General features: G+C 51.2%; 1 protein-coding gene across 5 annotated transcripts in view; it reads left to right on the forward strand.

The window, feature by feature from the left end:
* The first annotated feature begins 1,761 nt into the window (after window positions 1–1,761).
* Window positions 1,762–21,803, forward strand: part of RBPMS2 (RNA binding protein, mRNA processing factor 2) — a 37,170-nt gene continuing 17,128 nt past the window's right edge. For all 5 annotated transcript variants that reach the window (XM_005659493.4, XM_005659494.4, XM_005659495.4 and 2 more), the window contains exon 1: window positions 1,762–2,130. In XM_005659493.4, coding sequence (XP_005659550.1) covers window positions 2,038–2,130 — 93 coding nt within the window. In that variant the 5' untranslated portion in view covers window positions 1,762–2,037. The remainder of the gene's footprint in view (window positions 2,131–21,803) is intronic.

Here is a 21,803-nt window from a genome sequence, read left to right on the forward strand (position 1 = left end):
TGGGAAGTCACAGGATGGCTCTATCTGGAGGTGCCAGAGGCTGGAAGTCCCTAGAAAATGCTGGGTAAAGTGAAACATCATCACTCATGGAGATGCCTGATTCCTATAGGAGGCAGTTTCCCTCATCCTAAGGTCTGACTGAATAAAGTGCTGGCAATGGAGGTGGTGGGAAATCTTGGTGCCCCTGACCTTTCCATAGCACAAAGTGGCTGCTCAACAATTATTTACTAATGTTATAGTTAAAGATATTGCTTATCTATAATCCTCAATTTACTCATTCGTGAAATGGCAGGTTAGTGATTATACTTTGTTGGGGTAACTAAGTCACAGGCGAACATTGTACATATTTCTACACTCCATGCTGCTGTAGGATGGTGCCGGTTCTATTTTGGCTATTGAGGCTCTGAAGGGTTCTCCAAGGTCTGAGATCCTAATTGGTTCATGACTGCAAACCCAGCTTTTCTCACTCCACCGGCACTATGCATTGCTTCAAACCTTAAAATCCAGGTTTGGCGGGGGAAAGTCAGAACAGAAACCAACTTCTGCAAGGTGACAGATCACACCTGGAGACGCCAGATTCTGGGAGGCGCTAGGCAGTGTCTTTCCCGAGCCTCCGACCGGAATGCCTGGGGTTGCAGCTCCAGGCGGGGGCGGGGCGCCCAGGAGGGGCCAAGCAGCTCTGCGGGGCTAAGGGCTGCTGTGCCTTAAGCGCTACCTGAGGTGGGCGCCGGTTTGTACAAGGTGGCGTCAAAGACCGGCCCCAGTAGGCGTGGGTTTTCAAAAGTCAGAGGAAAACCCACCAGACGCCGCGCTCTTGAGGCTTACAGAGGGGAGTCACCACAGACCCACCCAAGCCTGGGGCTCTGAAAAGGAGGAGGGGAAAAGATGCCTGAGTGTGTGTTGGGTGGTATTTAAACCGGGGAGGAGAGGACCCAAAAGCTGAGAGAAGGGGGCGGCGAATGGGACCTCGATCATACAAGGTCCCCCCCTCCCGGGGCTAATCTTTTGGATACCCGTGACTCACCTAGAGTCCTATTCAGTGACTGCGGGGCGGGAGGGGTGTTTGAGATCTAAGTCCCACCCTCTGGGCTGGAAGCCTGAGGCCAGAGAGGGGAAGTGATTTCTTCAAGGTCACGCAGCAAAGGGCGCCCAGCCCAGGCCAAAGCCTAGGTGTTCGGCCTCCCCTGGGCCATCAATCCCAGGCCCCAGGCCCCAACAGTTCTGCGCTGGGAGGGAAGGAGACGGTGGACGAGGACTGGGTGGCTGGATTTGAGGGTGAAAGCGCGTTGGACACCCTATAACCCCAGATCAGAGTACATAGTTGGGACTCCTTGAAGCCGAAGACGCAAGAGTCCCGCTTTGGGCGCTCCCTCGCCTGGGGCCGCCTGGGTGGGATGATGACGAGGCACAAGGGGGCGCGGGGTGCCCGGCACCCGGTTCCACCTCCCGCAAGCTGGGATGGCGCGGTGCGCGCGGTCCCTTTAAGAAAGTTCGCTAGATGAGTTCATCAAAGTTTAAAAACTAGTCGTGGAGAAGGGAAAGGGGAAAGATGAGAGAGGGAGAGAAAAAGGACAAGGAAGAGAGGGGAAAAGCCCCGCCAGAGGCTGGCGCGCCACGGCCCGGGCCGGGGCGAGCCCGCAGTGGGCTGCGGGGATTGGCTGCACGTTCCCCCGGAGACCGCAGGGAGGGAGGGGGAAGGGGCTGGCCGGGCCCCAGCTGAGGCCGGTTCCGGCCCCCGCCCCCCGCCGCCGCCGCGGGCGCACTCGCGGGTCGCAGTGAAAAGGCGGAGGCGGCGGCCGCTCCGGCTCCGCTCCGGTTCCCAGTGCCTCCGTCGCCGCACCCGCCAAACTTGATGTGACCCCAACCCGACGCGGCGGCTGCCTTTCACCGCCCCTCGCAGCCCCCACCGCCACCCCGCCCCGCAGCCCCGGAGCGCACCGCTCACCGCGCCCCTTCCCACCTCCTCGCTGGGGCCGGGCGCCGCGCTCGCCCTCGGCGTTCCCTTCTCCTCGCCACCCCCACCCCACCCCCCGCACCATGAGCAACCTGAAGCCGGACGGCGAACACAGCACCAGCACGGACACCAGCACCGTCACGGGGTCGGGCTCCGGCGGCACCCTGGAAGAGGAGGTGGGTATGCGCCCCCAGGATTTGTCGGGCGAAGTGCACGCGGAGGTGGGCGGGGGACTGGGCACGCGGGGCCCCCCGCGCGGTCTGGCAATCGCTCCCGGCGCCTTCCCGCCGCTGCCCTTCGGCCGGAGAGGAGCAGCCCGTGTCCGGCGGGCGGGGGCGTGCGGCCTGGGCTGCCCCGCCGGGCGGGCATTGTCTCCCCGAACTCCCGGGCTCCGGGCGGGCGGCGAGCCGACTGCCGTCCGTGGTCCCGAGGTGGACGAGCGGCGCCGCGTCCGCCCCATATCTGCTGCCCGCCAGCCCTTGGTTCTTCACTCTTGTCCCGGCTTGCTGCCCTCTTATACTGCTCCCGCGTGGCCGGGTCTCCCGCCTCGGCTGGGAGGAACTGAGCGGGATTAGCACGGTGGGCGGGCGGCACCCTCACTCCTTTGCACTTTCCACCCTGACCCCTCCCCGTGACCTTGGAGGCCTGGACCGGCCGCGCGGCACCTTGGTTCACTAGAGCTGAAGTCTTGGGGGCGGGGGTGCAGGGGGTGGACGAGTTTTCTTCACGGCCTCAGAGTCTGGGCTTTGGCAAAGATGTCAGCTGGCAGTTAGAATTGGGAAGGAGATGCCTAAGGACACTCAGTTCCCAGTTCTCCTCCCTCTGGTTTTGCTCTGGTAGCCAAGCCAGGACTCCAAAGCTGGCCATGGTGGGATTCTGCAAGGAAGGTCCACTGGCCGTGTGCTGAGAGGAAGGAGTCTGAGACGGCTTCGTGGAATCACCAACAGCTGGGTGGTTAATTGGATGGCGAAATCTGGGAGGGTGTGTGGGTGCGTGTGTGGGTGTGTGTGTGTTGAGGGGGAGGTAGTGTGGTGGATATAAACCTTAAGGCTATCAGTGAATGGAGACCAGGAGCTGGGCGGGCAGAGACAAAAACTGGTCTGGAAAGGGGACAGACCTCATAGCTTTCTCAAGGGGCCTCTGCTGTGTCATTCTAGGGCTGAGAGACCCTTCCTGCTGCACCCTGGTATGCTCTTGACCAGGAAACCAAAGGCGATTTATCCACCCTGAGCTCCCTTCCTCTTGGTCTGGGGAAGAAACCGCAGAGCCCCTGGTGGGGCAGGCATTGATGCCTCCTTCCAATCCAGTGTTGGGCGCAGGCCTGCCGTGCTATAGGTTTGGTGCAGAATGGCGGCACTGGCCCACAGCTGGGCTGGGCTCCTCACTGTGGGAGGGATGGTGGGAGGGTCACACTGCCAGCTCCCACGCTTAGCAATTCAGAGGCCTGCTGCCAGCCCGAGTCCGCCAATGGCATGGCATCTTGAGAATCTAGGTCTGTTATCCTCTTTTTGTGGGAATGGAAAGGAGGAATAGACAGCCCTTCACGCTGAAGGAGGGCTTGACATCTGTCTATTAGTGTCGTGTGGGCTCTAATGGGCCAGGGGTTCTTTTGGTTCCCGAAGGTCTGGTCCTTCTTGAACCTTGATGCTGATAGGTCTTTGGCTTTGGGACCCTATCCTGACTCTACCCGGTTGTTGACAATCTCCCCTGAGAGTTGGGGGAGGGTGACAGCAGGGTTGCTGGTGTGTGTGATCTCTACTGAAATTAGGGGAGGGTAGCCTTCTTCTGTGAAGCCAGGCATGGACCCAGAAACACTTCTGCTAGAGGGTTGACTTCAGCAGGCACTTTACTCCAGCAAAGAGACCCTCAGACCTACCCCTTTGAAGTGGGAAGGATGAACCACGTGGCCACTGTAAAGTCTTGGAGAAAGTGGTTGAGGTATTGGTCATGTTTTTCTAAGTGCCTTTTCTGAGAGAAAGGGCAGAATCTTCAATAAGTGGAATCCCTGCTTTCCTTTTTTGTGGGCAGAGGTGGGTTACAGCCCTGTAGTGCTTCAGGGAGTCAGTGCAGCTGATGCTGTCAGAGGGGTAGGAAGCATGGGCTCTTGATCAATAGAGATCTAAAACTAAGGGTCCCAGTGATCTGGAGCCCAGGGTCTGCTCTGATCAGGCAAGCACAAGAATGGCCTCTTCCCCTCATTAGGCTTCTGAACCGTGGGCCAAGAGCTCCTCTGCTGGGTTCCATCTTGGATTGGTGGTTTGAGCAGGAACTGGACTTATCTTTAGCCTAGATGCCCTCTAGGCAGGCGGTTCTGCAACCTCCAAGAGCCACCATTGGGGATATTAGCATTAGTAGTGGTAATTTACTCTTATGGCTTACCCAGGCTCTTTGCAGCTGGCTACTGGAGATTAGCTAAAGCAAACCTAGGGAACCAAGGAAGAAGTTAAAGGTCAACCCTCCCTGAGATGTGGCTGGGTAGGAGGACATTATAGACTTGTAGGGATGGAAAAGGCATTCCAGGAAGAGGGAAGTATAAAAATGCGGGGTAGGAAGTACCAGTTGTGGCTCAGTGGTAATGAGCCTGGCTAGTATCCATGAGGATGCAGGTTCCATCCCTGGCTGTGCTCAGTGGGTTAAGGATCTGGTGTTGCTGTGGCCTGTGGTGTAGGTAGCAGATGCAGCTCAAATCCCATGCTGCTGTGGCTGTGGTGTAGGCTGACTGCTATAGCTCTGATTAGACCCCTAGCCTGGGAATTTCATATGCTGCACCTTCAGCCCTAAGAAACAAAAATAAAATAAAATAAAAATTGGGGGATAGATTGAGGAACCCCATGGCTTGTTTGGGTGACTACTGGGAATTTGCTATGTTGCAGTAATATTGGGGACCACTAAAAACAGCTGAGATCATTCAGGCTTGGAGGAAATTGGTCTTTTTTTTGCCACTTGGGAAGAAGATGTGTCAGAAGCTTTGAAAACTTTTAACCCTTTGAATGTTAAGGAGGGCAGCGAGGAATTAAGGGCAAGATCTAAGCGTCCCTTTTAGTTTTGTCTTTTTAGAGCTGCACCCATGGCAAATGGAAGTTCAGGCTAGGGGTCTAATTGGAGCTGCAGCTGCTGGCCTATGCCATAGCCACAGCAATGCCAGATCTGAGCCACAGCTGTGACCTACACCACAGCTTTCGGCAACACTGGATCCTTAACCCACTGAGCAAGGCCAGCGATCGAACCCACATTCTCATGGATACTAGTTGTGTTCATTACTGCTGAGCCACGGCAGGAATTCCCTGTCTTAGTGATTCTTGAAGGATGATTGGATAGTTAGTGTTTCTGGGGAAGGGTATACATGGTTTGAAAGCATATTTTATTTTGAAAATGGAGATTTTACTTTGATGATACAAGGTAGTATTAAGTTGGAATAATTACTCACTGGGGACCCCCTGAGAGGAGGTCGGTATTTGGAATCTTAGGGTGGGGAGGTTCAAGTTTCTAAGAGTTAAAGAAGTTTTATGCCAGCCTAATGGTAAGCTATAGAAGGGCAGGGATTAATGGCAGCTAAGGGAGCTTCCATTTGACCTGAGGGTCTGGGCCTCTCAATGCCCTTCTATCATCATCTTTGCTTGTCCATTGCATCCACCAAAGCTGGGCCAAGATGGCTCCTTGCTGGACCAATCGTGTGTCTTCTAGGGGTCTCTGAGGAACCAGCTTAGATCCCTGGCCTTTGGAGGATGGGCCAGGGTTAGCACTCAAATTAGTGAAGGAGGCGTTCCCATCGTGGCTCAGTGGTTAACGAATCCAACTAGGAACCATGAGGTTGCGGTTCCATCCCTGGCCTTGCTCAGTGGGTTAAGGATCTGGTGTTGCCGTGAGCTGTGGTGTAGGTCACAGATGCGGCTTGGATCCGGCGTTGCTGTGGTTCTGGCGTAGCCTGGCAGCTACAGCTCCGATTGGACCCCTAGCCTGGGAACCTCCATATGCTGTGGGAGCGGCCCTAGAAAAGGTGAAAAGACAAAAAAAATTAGTGAAGGAATTCTAGAGTCTAGTGTGTGACATGGGCACTGCCCCTTTTCTCTGCCATTACAAGCATTTGACAGAATCTGGGGCATCTTGGTGTTCTGTCTGCAGACTTTTGTTGGTGTGAGGGCACAGTTTCGGGACTTTTAGCTGGAAACAGTACCCAGGCAGGTAGATCCAGGCAAATTCTGGTAGGTTAGCCCCCCCCCCCCAGGGCTTGTGGACGTGTTTTGAGCACTTTGTCATTTTAATTCATTTAACTTTCACAATAGCACTATCAAGTATTTACTTTATTACCATTTTATAAATGAGGAAACAGACACAGAGAGGTTAAATGGTTTTCATGTAGCTAGTAAGTGGGTAAGTTGGGGTTTGAACCCGGAGTTTGCTCTTAACACACTATACCTGCTCTTCTGTTTTATACTGGGGGGTTGCTAAGACTTGGTGGTTGGGGGAGAAGAGGATCTACAACTAAAGCTTTTTAGGGCTGAACTTTAGGTGCCGGGGTCCCAAGTAGAAGCCCAGGGATTGGCTCCAGGGCTCTTTGGGCTGGTGGCATCCCAAGACTGGGTGATGGGAGTTGTCAGCTCCTGCAGGAGGAGCATTTTTATCACAGATATTGTTTAGAATTGTCATTGGGTGATGATAAAAACCAGAGCAGGTCACTTCTCTGCATCTACCTTGTAGCCTAATGTGGGGCTGACCGCCTTAACACTTCCTGCCCCCCTTGATTCCCTTTTGCTTGGGGCATCTTAACTAAAGACATGCTGCTTGAAAGTGACTGCCTGTCGTGTTTTGGGGGGCCACTTGCTTGGGTCTCCTTATCTTCTCCTTCCCTGTATGTGGGCAGCCTGGCTGGTTTGCCCCAGTAAGAACCAGCTTCTAAATCCCATTCAGCTTTGGACATTCTGATTTCTCCATCTCTCGGGTAGGACAGAGGGGAAAAGGCTGAAACTAGAGGCAAGATGTGAACTGCTGGATGTTTTGCTCTGCTCTTCAGCTCTCCACCCATTTATCCTACTGGTTCTCCAGACAGTCCTGAGAGGTAGTGGAGAGGAGTCCTCACACCTGTGCTGAGCACTGAGTGCCTGGTCCAAGGCCACCCTCCTCCAGTTACCCAGAGCTGAACTGGCATGCTGAGTTCTGGCCCCACCCAGTGGCTCCCAGCCGCTGCTCAGCCATTGATATATATATATTTTTTCTTTTAGGGTTGCACCTCTGGCATATAGAGGTTCCCAGGCTAGGTGTCAAATTGGAGGTGTAACTGCTGACCTACGCCACAACCACAGCAATGCCAGATCTAAGCCGCACCTGTGACCTACATACACCACAGCTCATGGCAACGCTGGATCCTTAACCCACTGAGAGAGGCCAGGGATCACATCCACAGTGTCATGGTTCCTAGTTCCTAGTTGCATGACGGGAATTCCTGATTTTTTTTTTTTTTTTTTTTTTTTTTTTTTTTTTTTAATAGCATCACCATTTGGAAGTTCCTGGGCCAGGGATTGAATCTCAGCAACAGCTGTGGCGCTGCTGGATCCTTTAACCCACTGTGTGGGGCCAGGGATCAAACCCATGCCTCAGCAGTGGCCTTAACTGCTGTGTTCAGTTTCTTAACCCACTGTGCCACAGCGGGAACTCATCAGCCATTGATTTTTGGCAGCAGCAGCATTTGTCAGCTTCTCTGCCATCCCCCTGACCACAGCTGCCTTGGGTCGGTGGGGGGTGGGGGGTCCTCACATCCCAGGCAAAGTCCTGAAGTGGTAGGGCAGAGCCCCTCTCTTATACCTCAGAAGCCACGCGCTGCTGTGAGGTGGGAACTGCAGACAACCCATGAAGCTCCTATGCCAGAATCTTGTCTACTCCTGCCTAGCACCAACATGGGCTCCTTGCTTTCTGCTTCTTTCTCTATTCTGTCCTTGGATGGAAAGAATAAGGTTACTTCTGAGATGTACAAGGCTAGACAGGTGGGAGGATCAGTGGGTCCTCCATTCCTGGAGAGTCCACTAGTGGATCCACCCATGCTGGGTAGCTCCAGAGTATAGCAGGGCTGGGTGTGGTGGGAAGGTAGGCCTAGGCCCATCTGTCATGGCCTTAGGTCATTTATAGCTGACTAAAGAAAGGGTCTTGGCTGTCATAAGCCAATCAGGCCACCTGTCTAGTTCTGAACAAGCCCAGCACCCTCAGGGAGAAAGGGCAGAGCCTTATCTGGATCAGGCCATGGTATGGGTGTCTGGAGTCTCTACCTTCTCTCTGTAATTGGCCAGTTTTCCCCCCCACCCCCACCCCAAATGAGTTTTGGACTTTAATTGAGAGAGATCAGGAAAGATTTTTGAAATAGGACCTGGGGCCAGTTTGGGGGACCTGTGTTGCTATGAAGGCTGTGAAGAACTTCCACCCAGATCTGTCCCTTTTCTTCTGTGTAGCTGTAACCATATCCACAGCTTGGGATGGAGGGGTCCTAACGTGTGGGTGACAGGGGAGCTTCAAACCAGAATGTAGGTCCTGGAAGCAGCTTCCATCCTGAACAGGGAACCTCTCCCAACAGGAGCATCCCTCTAGGAAACATCTCTGTCAGGCTTCATCTGCCCTCAGTCAGGTGGTGCCCAGGTCTGGTGGGCTCAGCACCTTGTGTTCATGTGCGTGGTGCTGTGTGTTCATACTGGATTAACATCACATGGCTTAAGGGTTGGAGGTACTGATTTAGGAGCTAGGAGAAGGGTGTGGGATTCCTCTAGCCAACACCTTGGATCTCTGGGGTGGTATGTGGCAGTGCTGATGACTGCAACCTTTGCCGGCCACAGGGAACAGGCAGTAGTTGGGCATTGGCTGGCCACACAGCACTAGGAGGGAAAGCGGGGTGGATGGCACAGAAGGAAGGGATCCTTGCCTGGCAGCTCCATGCTGGAGGCCCTGTGAGCCTGCCTTTCAGAGTTGCCTCTGCAAGCCTTGTCCCCCGGCTCTGTCTGGAATCAAATGGAAAGCAGACCCTGCCCCCAGCTCCAGCCAGGTAGCATGGGGTCTACACAGCACCGTTCATGTTGTTAGGTTGGATTCTTCAAATGAGGTATAGAGCAGGGCTCCAGGCAGGCTTTGATCAGGTGTATTCCCAAGATGTGAAGCCTTCTGTTCCTGGGGCTAGAATTAGCTGGGAGTATGAGGTCAAAGCCTTATTTAACCCGGCTTAGTTCCTCCCATCCCTATACACACACAGGTGGAACTCTAGGCCACATTGCAGGCTCTGGGGGAAGAGCCCCACTTTCTGGCAACTCGGACTTGATCCCCAGCTCTGTGACTGGCTGGCCAGGAACCTAATTCCTGAGCTGGCTTCCTCATCTGTAAAATGGGCGTATACCACCCTGTCTGCTACATCAGAGGCCTCTCAGGCTCGCATCCTGATAGCAGGTGTGAAAGAAGTGGAAATGATGAAGTGCTGCCCAGGGTGGGGTCTTAGAGCCAAGCCCTGATACATGTGATTTGGGGCTGGAATTAGCAGGGGCAGGCAAAACACAGTGAAACAGCCCCTAAGCCTGGGCTTCTCCACACAAGGTCAAACTGACGGTGGAGGCTTTAGATGGGGGCTTTCTGGAGCTGAGTGGTGTCCTCGCTGGGACCTGAGCAGCCCAGAGCTCCTTGTAGGACATGGGAGGCGCCAGGGCTCCGGGAGCATGTGTGTTTCAGTTTACATCCACTGTCTGGCTGTATCTGCATGCTCTTTCTCCCTGTGTCCTTGTTCAGCCCTTATAAGTCCTGGGTCTGCGGGCCATGTCACCACATTCCATCCACCTCTAGTCAAGTGGCCCCACTCAGAGGGACTTCTTTCCCCCGGGAGGGGTAAGAGCGTCTCGCCAGTGCCAAGTGTAAGCACAGGACCCAGGCAGAACTAACCCCTACCCTGCCCCCGCATATGTACATAGAAGAGAGAGCCTGGGCCACTGAGCTCTCTGCAGTGACTGCGCTGAGGTTTCTGCTTGGCAGACCCAATATTGCCCCAGTGGACCTCTCTCAAAGCCCCAGGGCCTGGATTCTGACATCCTACCCTCTCACCCTCTCAGTCTCTGTCCCTTTCTTTACTCCTTCCTTTGCCTTCTTGTAGAAGGAGAGTGATGGAGGACAGTGCCCGAGCCTTAGTTTGAGTCTCCCACTTCCCTGGTATCCTAGGAAGTCAGAATGTGAAGGGCCCTGAGGCTAGTCCACCCCTTCTCTTTACTGCTGAGGTAGTGGCGAAGGCCACCCTGGCTGGTGGCAGGGCTGGGACTTCAGTCAGTCTCCCTGACAATTGGTTTGAGGCTCTTTTCCTTTCGTTTCTGTGTCTGCTCTGTTGTTGGCTGAGCAGGAGGCTGAGCCTGAGTCCTTTGTCCTGGTTCTCCTTGTCTCTTTTCCTCTTGGAGGAGCCAGAGCTGTGCTGGTTGTGATGATGGCTGTTACCAGTTTAAAAAAAAAAAAAAAAAAAGCGTTCTCGTCATGGTGCAGTGGTTAATGAATCCGACTAGGAACCATGAGGTTGTGGGTTCGATCCCTGGCCTTGCTCAGTGGATTAACGACCCAGCGTTGCCGTGAGCTGTGGTGTAGGTCGCAGATGGGGCTCGGATCCCGTGTTGCTGTGGCTGTGGTGTAGGCTGGCGGCTACAGCTCCAATTAGACCCCTAGCCTGGGAACCTCTATATGCCATGGGAGCAGCCATAGAAAAAGGCAAAAAGACAAAAAATAAAATAAAATAAAAATAGTAAATAAAAAGGACCTCCAATATCTTTTTTTTTTTTTTTCTTTTAGGGCCACACCTGCGGCATATGGAGGTCCCCAGGCCATGGGTGGAATCCAAACTGTAGCTGCAGCCACAGGCCCATGTTACAGCCACAGCAACTCCCCACCGAGTGAGGTCAGGGATTGAACCTGCATCCTCACAGATACTAGTCGGGTTCTTAATCCACTAAGCCACAATATGAACTCCCAGTATCTTTCTATCAGGAAAGCTACAAGCTTTCTATAATGCAGACTGCAGCTCATAAACTCCCAATGATGTGGCTGGTGGAACATGTATAAGACACTGAAATGGAGTAGCCTGGGATTCTGTTTGAATTTGGGCTTCCTGGGGCTTCAAAGTGTCCTGCTGTAGCCCCCCTCCCCACAGGGCTGCTCCCACTCAGTCAGCCGCTGGGAGTTGACAGTCCGTCAGTCCTCCCTCTGACCTCCCTGTAAGGGAGCCCTGTTTAGGACTAACCATGGCATTATCCAGGGGAACCTTGCGCCCGCTCAGTCAGCCTTCTCCTAGGGGTTGTTTCTGCCCTCTTAGCCCAGAAGCTGAAGGTCACCTTTTTCTGGGCACCTGAGGCTGACCCCACTGGGGTCTCAGTGGGTTGGTGGTATGAGATCAGGGTCTGCAAAAGAGCATTGGCTTGTGAACAGGGCACCTGGGGACACTAGGGCTGCTTCAGACATGCTTGGTGACCGAGAGCAACTCATTGGACCTCATCTAAAAATAAGGTTTCTTCCAGCTGAAGTACTCTGCATTTTAGTTGCTGGAGAGGGCTGGGTGTTGGGGAAGGATGTGGGAGGGGCTTATGAGAGGCTTGTTTTTCCCTGTTTGGAGTTCCCTCCTTCCCTACCCCCTTCTATAAGTGGTGTTTTCTATTCAGATGACACTAGGAAAGCTCCCCAAGCTAAGCAGCCAGCAGGCAGGGTTTGAAGCAAGGGCATTACTTAAACATGTTGATGGAGTGGATGGTTGAAACAGTTTCCTTTCCAGATGGAATTCTAACTTCTGGAGATGCTAAAGGATTGCCACAAAGAATCAATTTTCTTTTTTTTTCTTTTTTCATTTTTGGCTGCCCTGTGGCTTATGGAGCTCCCAGGCCATTGATCAGACCTGAGCCATAGTTACAATCTAAACTGCAGCTGTGGCAGTGCCAGATCTTTAAACCACTGTGTTGGGCTGGGGATTGAACTTGCATCCCAGTGCTCTCAAGACGCCACCAATCCCTTTACACCATAGTGGGAGCTCCAGCATCAATTTTCAAATACTGTTTTTATCTCTTTGGTATGATGTTTCTATTGCCCAGAGTCCAGTTTCCTAGCCTCCAGAGGCAGAGATGCACCCAGAAGGCATGGCAGTCTTTTAGTTGAAGTGTTCCTGGTGGACTGCTGGGATTTATGTGGGAGTGGGGGAAGGGTGCAGGTGGCCCAGATTTTTCCTACCTGAACACCCTCCATGGACAAAGATCTCTCCCCGAGATAGGAGGTCCCTGGAGTCCAGGGGGCTGTCTCAGAGAGCACAGGGCTGGGGTTTGGAAGGAGGCTGTGGTTGTCCTTTGGAGTTAAAGGATAAAGGGGTTTAATATCCATGAACATGTGACTGTTTTTGACAGCAGTGTTTACCTTTTCCATCTCTATTGAAAGCCAGTACTTATGGAGCCCATCCTTTCAGCCATCATGTCCAGCCGCCGTCTTTACCTGAGAAGTTGAGTGTTTAATGCTTCCACTGGAGCTTCCATATTTTTGTGTATCTTGTGTCAAGAAGGTGGGGGGAGTTGAAGTTCCAAAGCCCTCAGCCTCTGAGTCTGTCCTTCCTGTGTAGAGGGGCAGAGGAGGGCACACACCTGCAGAGTGTGTAGCCTGGGCTGACTGGGGAGAGAGGATCCCATGGCATGGCCCCAAGGATGCCATACTCCAGTCCTGTCCTCCACAGAGGCTTTCCTCTGGGGAGAACACTCCTTGCCCTGCCTCCCCCTCAGCCGCTTCCCTTATGTCCTGTAGGGCTGGGCCCCATGCCCAGGGAGGATGGAGACCTCTTTGCAGCCACTGCCAAGGGAGCTGGCCTTGCCAGGGGGCACTAGAGTGACAGGTTTGCCTGTGGGGGTGTGCAGGCTGAGAGAGAGGTCCACCTGGCCTGATAGAAAGGGCTTGAGTCCTACCTCAAGCCTTGTCCTCAGAAGCCTTAGCTTGTGCTGTTAGGCTGATGCCTTGGGTATCACTGTCACTTTGCTCCTGGAGACTTCTGTTTAATTTCATTTTTTCGGAAGATCTTTAAACAGCTGTCAGTTTGTCTGAAGGAAGAATGTTAACGACACACAGATAGGAATGAGTTTGTCAGAGCCCCTTCTTCCTACTTCTCTCCAAAAGAAGGCTCTGTACCGGGTTAGAAAGTGATGGAGGAGTTCCCGTCATGGCGCAGTGGTTAACGAATCCAACTAGGAACCATGAGGTTGCAGGTTCGGTCCCTGCGCTTGCTCAGTGGGTTAATGATCCGGCGTTGCCGTGAGCTGTGGTGTAGGTTGCAGACGCGGCTCGGATCCCGCGTTGCTGTGGCTCTGGCGTGGGCCGGCGGCTACAGCTCCAATTCGACCCCTAGCCTGGGAACCTCCATATGCCGCAGAAGCGGCCAAAGAAATAGCAAAAACAAACAAAAAAAACAGAAAGTGATGGAGAGGCACTTTTTTTTTTTTTTTGTCTTTTTGCCATTTCTTGGGCTGCACTTGCGGCATTTGGAGGTTCCCAGGCTAGGGGTTGAATTGGAGCTGTGCCACCAGCCTATACCAGAGCCACAGCAGGATCCAAGCCACGTCTGCAACCTATACCACAGCTCACGGCAACACCAGATCCTTAACCCACTGAGCAAGGCCAGGGATCGAACCCGAAACCTCATGGTTCCTAGTCAGATTCGTTAACCATTGAGCCACGACAGGAACTCCCGATGGAGAGGCACCTTGAAAGGGGCGTTCCCTCCCCCGGGGCCTCAGGAGTAAGGCAGAGGGTGGGGGCCACCACTTCCTGTGCCCTTCTCTGCCCCTGGTGCCCTGAGAGTGAGAGGCACAGCCTCCCATCGAGGAGGGAGGTGCAGCAAGCGGTCATTGGGAGCCCCAGGCACTTGAGGCCCAGAGCTAGCTGTAGAGAAAGGGCCTGAGAACAGACAGCCAAGACCTCGACAGCCCCAGGAAGTCTGCCCAGCAGTGATAGCCTGTGGTGTGGACTTTCCAGAAGGGGCCAGACTCCCTCCACCCCCTCCCTCCCAGCAACCCCAGGGAAAGATAGGCAGCGGAACTTGCTTGAGGGACGAGCAGCCTCGGGAGCCCCAGAGTCTTGCTGGCCCAGACACCGTTGTGCTGAAGGCCAGTTGGTTGTCCTAGGCAGGCCTGGTGCCAGCTGCTCCTGATCACCATGAAGACCACACCACATCTGCGATGACCTGTATGGGGATACCTCTCTGGCCAAATTCCTGGTCCATGTTGAATATGGTGCTTCTGGTGGGCTCCTCAACATTTGTTGTCTTTTACTGACCTCTAAGGATTCTCCATTCTTTTTTTGTGCCTCTCCCAGTACCCTATCCACCTTGTTCTGAACTTACCTTCCAACTGTGCCAAGAACCTGGCCGTGTCGTCCAGCACCATTTGCTGGTACTTGCCACAGAGATGACCATTTTAGCAGGACTCTGCTTGCTTTGCATGTTCTAGGACAAGAGGGAGATACTCTGTTGGGTTGTGTGGCTGTTTCAGGAGAAGGGGTGAGCATATGGAAAAAGGGCCCAGGTAAATGAGTTTGGTGCCTTCTTAGCAGCTTGGGATATTGTGAGTCACCCTTTATGCTTCCTCCAAGTACCTTAAAACATTTCCATGTTGGAGTTCCCATCATGGCTCAGTGGAAACGAATCTGACTAGTATCCATGAGGTTTCAGGTTTGATCCCTGGCCTCGCTCTGTGGGTTAAGGATGCAGCGTTGCTATGAGCTGTGGTGGAGGTCACAGACGTGGCTCGGATCCCATGTGGCTGTGGCAAAGGTTGGAGGCTGTAGCTCCAGTTCGGCTACTAGCCTGGGAACTGCCATATGCTAAGGGTGCAGCCCTAAAAAGCAAAAAAACAAAACAAAACTGTGTTGAATTCTTTTTTTTTTTTTCTTTTTAGGGCCGCACTTGCGGCATATGGCGGTTCCCAGGGTAAGGGTCCGAAAGGAGCAACAGCTGCTGGCCTATGCCACAGCCACAGCAAGGCCAGATCCGAGCCGTGTCTGCGACCTACACCACAGCTCTTGGTAATGCTGGATCCTTAATCCGCTGAGCAAGGCCAGGAATCAAACCTGTAACTTCATGGTTCCTAGTCGGATTCATTTCCATTGCGCCATGATGGGAACTCCTATGTTGAATTCTTGTGATAAGTTTGTGGAATGGGCAGGATGAGGCTTCTTTGGTTGATCTTTGTATATTAGCATCAACAGTGCTTGATCTTTGAATCACTGTCTGCACCAAACCTCTTTGCTGAATGTTGTACCCTATTGCCATGAGGCTGGCACCAGGAGCTGGCATGGGAGGAGTGGTCACCAGTGCTATCCTGGGACATAGAACTAGTTGGCCAGGCCTTAGAGAGGCAACTGCATGTCTCTCTCTCTCTGCCTGCCACCCCTAAGGATCCTGACTGTGCCATTAGCTTGCCTTGACACCTTCCTATTCTGGGCCTCAGTTCTGCCCTCTGTAATACAATGAAGGTGTTGGGCATTCCTGCTGTGGTACAATGGGATCGGTGGCATCTCTGGAGCACTGGGATGCAGGTCTGATCCTAAGCCCTGTGCAGTGTGTTAACGATCCAGCATTGCTGAAGTTGTAGGTTGTGACCGTGGCTCAGATCTGATCCCTGGCCTGGGTATTTCCATATGCTGTGGGGTTGGCTTAAAAAGTTTGGGGGGGGGGAAATGAGAGTGTTGAACTAGCTAATCTCCATGGTGCCTTCCACCTGGGACTTGACCTCCCTGGGGAAAAGGAACAGTGAAGTACTCAGTGACCGCCTAAGGTCATCTCACCTGTGTTCCCAGCTCCAGGCTGATCTGGACCTCATCCAGCCTCATCAGGCAGCCTTATAACTAAATGGTTTGCGGTATCTGATAGATGAGGTCTTTGTACAAGTAAATGGTGAGATTATAGAAGCCTTACATTACATGCATTTTGTGGTGCCTGTATGCCTGGGGCATAGAGGAAAGTGTGCTCTTGAACCTGGAGATGGATGGTGTCTGGGTTGTACAGATAAAGAAACCGAGGTTCGAAGAGATGAAGCAGCCCAGCATGAAGCTGAGATGCAAACTCTGGTCTAGCTAAAGCCTTTCCCACATATGGCATCCCTTTGCTCTGTGGTGCCACCTCTGTCTCTGACTGTGAGTTCCTTCTTTAGAGGGACTGAGGTGTAGAGAGAGAGTGGAGGTTTCAAATATTGAGCCTGGCTCTTGGCATCTTAGAGGATAGGAAAAGATTTTGAGACTTGCCTCTAGTCTCTGGGTTTTAGAGTCCAGGTAAGCTCAGACTGGTGGGACCAATATGAGCCAAGGGGTCCTGAGGGCCCCATAAAACTTAACAGGAAGGAAAGGGGGATAAAGGAGCAGAGGGACCAGAGGGATGGGGACCCTTCAGTTAAGGAGTGAGGAAGGGGCAGGCTGAGGAGCAGCTTGAGCAGCTGCCTTGCGGTGGGTCTGTGTGGGTACTTGTTGGAGACCTGGAGCCAGTGGGCCAGGGCAGGACCTGATGGAGTTGAAAATGACACTGTGGGGGGAGCTTCCATCGTGGCTCAGCAGTTAACGAATCTGACTAGCATCTGTTAAGATGCAGTTTCGATCCCTGGCCTCGCTCCAATGGGTTAAGGATCCGGTGTTGCTGTGGCTGTGGCATAGGCCGGCGGCTACAGCTCTGATTAGACCCCTAGCCTGGGAACCTCCATATGCCTCAGGTGTGGCCCTAAAAAGAAAAATAAATAAGTAAATAAATAAATGTGACACAGGTGGGTAGGGGGGCTCGGGAACCTCTTCTCTCAGCATGTAGTTGGCCAGCCTGCTAATAAGCTCATGCTTCCAGTCACTCCCACTTTGCTTTCATCCTAAATAGGCACCCAGGGAGGGGACTGGCTACAGAACAGATGTGGCAGCACTTGACCCATCCATGGGCTGATGTTGCTGCCCAAGTTGGCTCCCTCTGTCCCCACAGCCAGATTATTGGCACAGATGGCTGAGTCGAGGTTCCTGGGTTTTACCCAGCTGTGCTTCTTGGCGACCCAAGCTGCGTGAGCCCTTTCCGGGCCTCGCTTGCCATGTCTGCAGGAGGTGATAGGCGGAGGGCACACCATCGGCCATGGCGTCCAGAGTGAAGTAAGAACCAAGGAGAGCATTCAGGCTCCCTGTGACTCAGCCTCCCAGCAGACGGGGCCTACCATCTAACCATACCTGCCTTGACCTCAGCTTGTTTCCTGAGGGATGGCCAGGGACAGGATGGGATCTCTGTGGTAGTTTTTAGAACCTAAAAGATGGGAAACAGAGGAAAAGGGTCATCTAGCAATGAGGAGAAGGCTGGAGATCAGGGATCTTAGCTGGGAATGAGGGGGAAAAACCCCGGTACTCACTCCCTTCCCTTTTCCTAAGCAGGAAACTTTGTGCTGAGAACTTTCTATTTAAGGAGGCCTCCAGGGAGGTCTGGCCAGAAAGGAGCCATTTGAGGAAGCATTTAAAATTAGCTGGGGTGAAATGGGTGGCCCCTGGGGAGAACTGAGGCAGGGGAGTCTGTGGGGCGGCTCTGGCTCTGCATCTCTGACCCGGAGCATGTCCCATTGCCCCGGGAGGAGGGAGCAGCACTGATCTGGGCCCATCCAGCAGGGCCCTGGCCACGTGTTCTCTTTCAGCCCATCCTCTGGTGGTGGGCTGGGCACCCAAGTCCTAGTACCAAAAGCAAGCCTGAGTGAGTAGTGGGGAGGGAGACCTGGGGTTTGTGTCCCAGGCCTGCTGCCTTTAAAAAACGAGCTTTGTGACCCTCTGAGTGATCCATTCTGTTTGGGGGTTTGCATGTAGATAAAAGGCCTTCCATCAAAGAGCAGAGGGGTTAGAGGATGGTTGCTCTGGAGTCTAAAGCTCCACTTGGGGCCCACCCTGGACCGTGGGCTGTCCAGCCCCTCCCAGGTGCTTCTGAAAGAGGGCAGTGCTTGAGAGCTGTGTATACAGGGACACAGAGCTGCCAAGGGCCGTGAGGTGTACAGAACCTTCACCCCAGGCCTGGGAGCGGAGGCGTGTGTGGTGGGGACAGGCATCCCCAAGGGGGGAGGCGTCCTAACTGGCAAGGGATTCTGCGGGCAAAAACTTGGGAGGGAGGAAGCCGTTGTTAACTTGTTCTTTACCAGGCATGGGCTGGGAGCCATTCCTGTGTGGGTGGGGGTGGTGCACTGGTTACAAGAATCTATCCGGGCTGGTTTCCTTTGCCATTCCTGGCTCTGTTGTTGACCTGTGTGTTCATTGGAGTGAGTGTGTATGTGTGTCTGTTTGTCTGCTTGTCTGTGTCTATGTATGTGTGTGTGTTGGGTATAGGGTGTAACTTTGCCTGACTGCCCTGGATTCCCTTTTTTTTTTTTTTTTTTTTTTTTTAAACTCAATAAATTTTATTACATTTATAGTTGTACAACGATCATCAAAACCCAGTTTTAGGGAGTACCCGTCATGGCGCAGCAGAAATGAATCCAACTAGGAACCATGAGGTTGCGGGTTCGATTCCTGACCTCCTCAGTGGGTTAAGGATCTGGTGTTGTGGTGAGCTGTGGTGTAGGTCACAGATGCAGTTTGGATCCTGAGTTGCTGTGGCTGTGACGTGGGCCAGCAGCTATAGCTCTGATTGAACTCCTAGCCTGGGAACCTCCATATGCCACGGTGCGGCCCTAAAAATACAAAAAACAACCCCCCTCCCCAATTTTATAGCATTTCCATTCCAAACACTCAGCCCACCCCCCAACCCCGCAGCCTGTCTCCTTTGGAAACCTTAAGTTTTTCAAAGTCTGTAATTCAGTATCTGTTCTGCAGAGAAGTTCACTGTATTCTTTTTTTAGATTCCACATATAAGTGATAGAGCATATGACGTTGGTGTCTCACTGACTAACTTCAGTTAGTGTGATAATTTCCAAGTCCACCCATACTGTTGCAAATGTCATTATTTCATTCCTTTTTATGGCTGAGTAATATTTCTTTGTGTATATGTACTACATCTTCTTTATCCACTCCTCCATTGATGGACATTTAGGTTGTTTCCATGTCTTGGCTGTTATATATAGGGCTGCAACAAACTTTGGGGTACATGTATCTTTTCGAGTCATGATTTTCTCTGGATGGATGCCCAAGAGTGGGATTGCTGGATCAAATGGTAATTCTTATTTTTAGTTTTTTCATGGAATCTCCATACTGTTTTCCATAGTGGTTGCACCAGTTTACATTCCCACCAACAGTGTAATAGGGTTCCCTTTTCTCCACACCCTCTCCAACATTTATTGTTTGTGGACTTTTTGATGATGGCCATTCTGGGTGGTGTAAGGTGGTACCTCATAGTGGTTTTTATATGCATTTCTCTAATAATTAGTGATGTTGAACATGTTTTCATGTGTTTTTTGCCATCTGTATGTCATTTTGGAGAATTGTCTGTTTTAGTCTCCTGCCATTGTGGCATATGGAGGCTCCCAAGCTAGGGGGCCAATCGGAGATACAGCTGCTGGCCTACACCACAGCCACAGCAACACAGGATCTGAGCCATGTCTGCAACCTACACCAGAGCTCACAGCAACACCGGATCCTTAACCCACTGAGTGAGGCCAGGGATGGAACCCTCAACCTCATGGTTCCTAGTTGGATTCATTTCTGCTGCATCAGGATAGGAACTCCCCTGCCCATTTTTTGATGGGATTGTTTGTTTTTTTGGTACTGAGCTGCAGGAGGTGTTTATAAATTTTGGAGATTAATCTCTTGTGTCACTTCATTTGCAAATATTTTCTCCCATTCTGTGGGTTGTCTTTTCAGGTTTCCTTTGCTGTGCAAAAACTTTTAAGTTTAGTTTGGTCCCATTTATTTTTGCTTTTATTGTCATTACTTTAGGAGCTGGATCTGAGAAGATTTTACTATGGTTTTATGTTAGAGAGGGTTTGGCCTATTTTTTCCTCTAAGAGTTTTATAGTATCTTGTCTTAATTTAGGTCATGTGTGTGTATACATATATCTTAAATTTAGGTCTTTAATCCATTTTGAGTTTATTTTTGTGTATGGTTTTAGGAAGTGTTTTCATTTCATTCTTTTACATGTAGCTCTCCAGTTTTCCCACCACCACTTATTGAAGAAACTGTCTTTTTTCCATTGTATATTCTTGCCTCTTTTTGTCAGATTAGCTGACTATAGGTGTATGGGTTTAATTCTGGGCTTTCTATACTAGTCCACTGATCTCTGTTTCTGTTTTTGTGCCAGTACCACACTTCTTTGATGACTGTAGCTTTGTAGTATAGTCTGAAGTCAAGGAGCTTGATCCCTCCAGCTCCATTTTTCTTTCTCAGGATGGCTTTGGCTATTCTCAATCTTTTGTGCTTCCAAACGAACTTGGAAATATTTTGTTCTAGTTCTGTGAAAAATGTCCTTGGTAATTTGATAGGGATTGCATTGAATCTGTAGATTGCCTTGGGTAGTATTGTCATTTTGACAATATTGATTCTTCCAATCCAAGAGTATGGTATTTCTTTCCATCTGTTTGCATCATCTTTGATTTCTTTCATTAGCATCTTAATAATTTTCAGAATACAGGTCTTTTGTGTCTTCAGGTAGGTTTATTCCTAGATATTTTATTCTTTCTGATGTGATGGTAAATGGGATTGTTTTGCTAATGTCTCTTTCTTTTCTTTTTCTTGGGAGGGGGTTTAACGATTTTTTTTTTTCTGTTATACTTGGTTTACAGCGTTCTGTCAATTTTCTACTGTAGCAAAGTGACCCAGTCTCTCTGTCTCTCTCACACACACACACACACATATATATGTATTTTTTTTCCTCACATTATCTTCCATCATGCTCCATCGCAAGTGACTAGATAACAGTTCTCAGTGCTATACAGCAAGATCTCATTGCTCATCCATTGCAAATGAAATAGTTTGCATATATGAACCTCAGATTCCCAGTCCATCCCACTCCCTCCCCTTCTCCCTTGGCAACCACAAGTCTGTTCTCCAAGTCCATGAGTTTCTTTTCCATGGAAAGGTTCATTTGTACCACATATTAGATTCCAGATATAAGTGATTAAGTGATATCATATGGTATTTTTCTTTCTCTTTCTTCTCTCTCTCTCGCTCTTTTTTTTTTTTTTTTTTTTTTTTTTTGTCTTTTGAGGGCTGTGCCCAAGGCATGTGGAGGTTCCCAGGGTAGGGGTCTAATTGGAGCTGTTGTCTCCAGCCTATGCCAGAGCCACAGCAATACCAGATCCGAGCCGCATCTGCGACCCACACCACAGCTCACTGCAACGCCAGATCCTTAACCCACTGGGCGAGGCCAGGAATCAAACCCGCAACCTCATGGTTCCTAGTTGGTTTCCTTAACCACTGTGCCACAATGGGAACTCCTGTTCTCTTTCTGATTTACTTCACTTAGTATGAGAATCTCTAGTTCCGTCCATGTTGCTGCAAATGGCATTATTTTGTTCCATTTTATGGCTCGGTAGTATTCCATTGTGCATATATACCAAATCTTAATCCATTTATCTGTTGATGGACCTTGAGGTTGTTTTCCTCTCTTGGCTATTATGAATAGTGCTTCAATGAACATGCCGGGTGCATGTGTCTTTTTCAAGGAAAGTTTTTCTCTTTTGTTTCTTTTTTTGGTTGGTTGATTTGCACTTATTTTATGCTGGTGTACTTTTTAGTTTTCATGAATGAAATGTTTGGTTTTGATTTGTGGTTGCCCTGTTTTTAAGTAAGTTAGCCCCTTCCTCTATCTGCTTGCTTTAGCTTGATAGTTATATAGGCTCAAACACTTTAAAAAGAAAAGTCTAGATTTGGTTACTTTCCTTCCCCATGTTTTATGATTTTGAAGTCCTTTCTTAA

This window comes from Sus scrofa, chromosome 1 (assembly GCF_054392235.1).
Source record: "Sus scrofa isolate SSC_HxYL_T2T_F1_AM1 chromosome 1, Sscrofa_HxYL_maternal_Yorkshire_Landrace_v2.0, whole genome shotgun sequence".
Taxonomy (NCBI): domain Eukaryota; kingdom Metazoa; phylum Chordata; class Mammalia; order Artiodactyla; family Suidae; genus Sus; species Sus scrofa.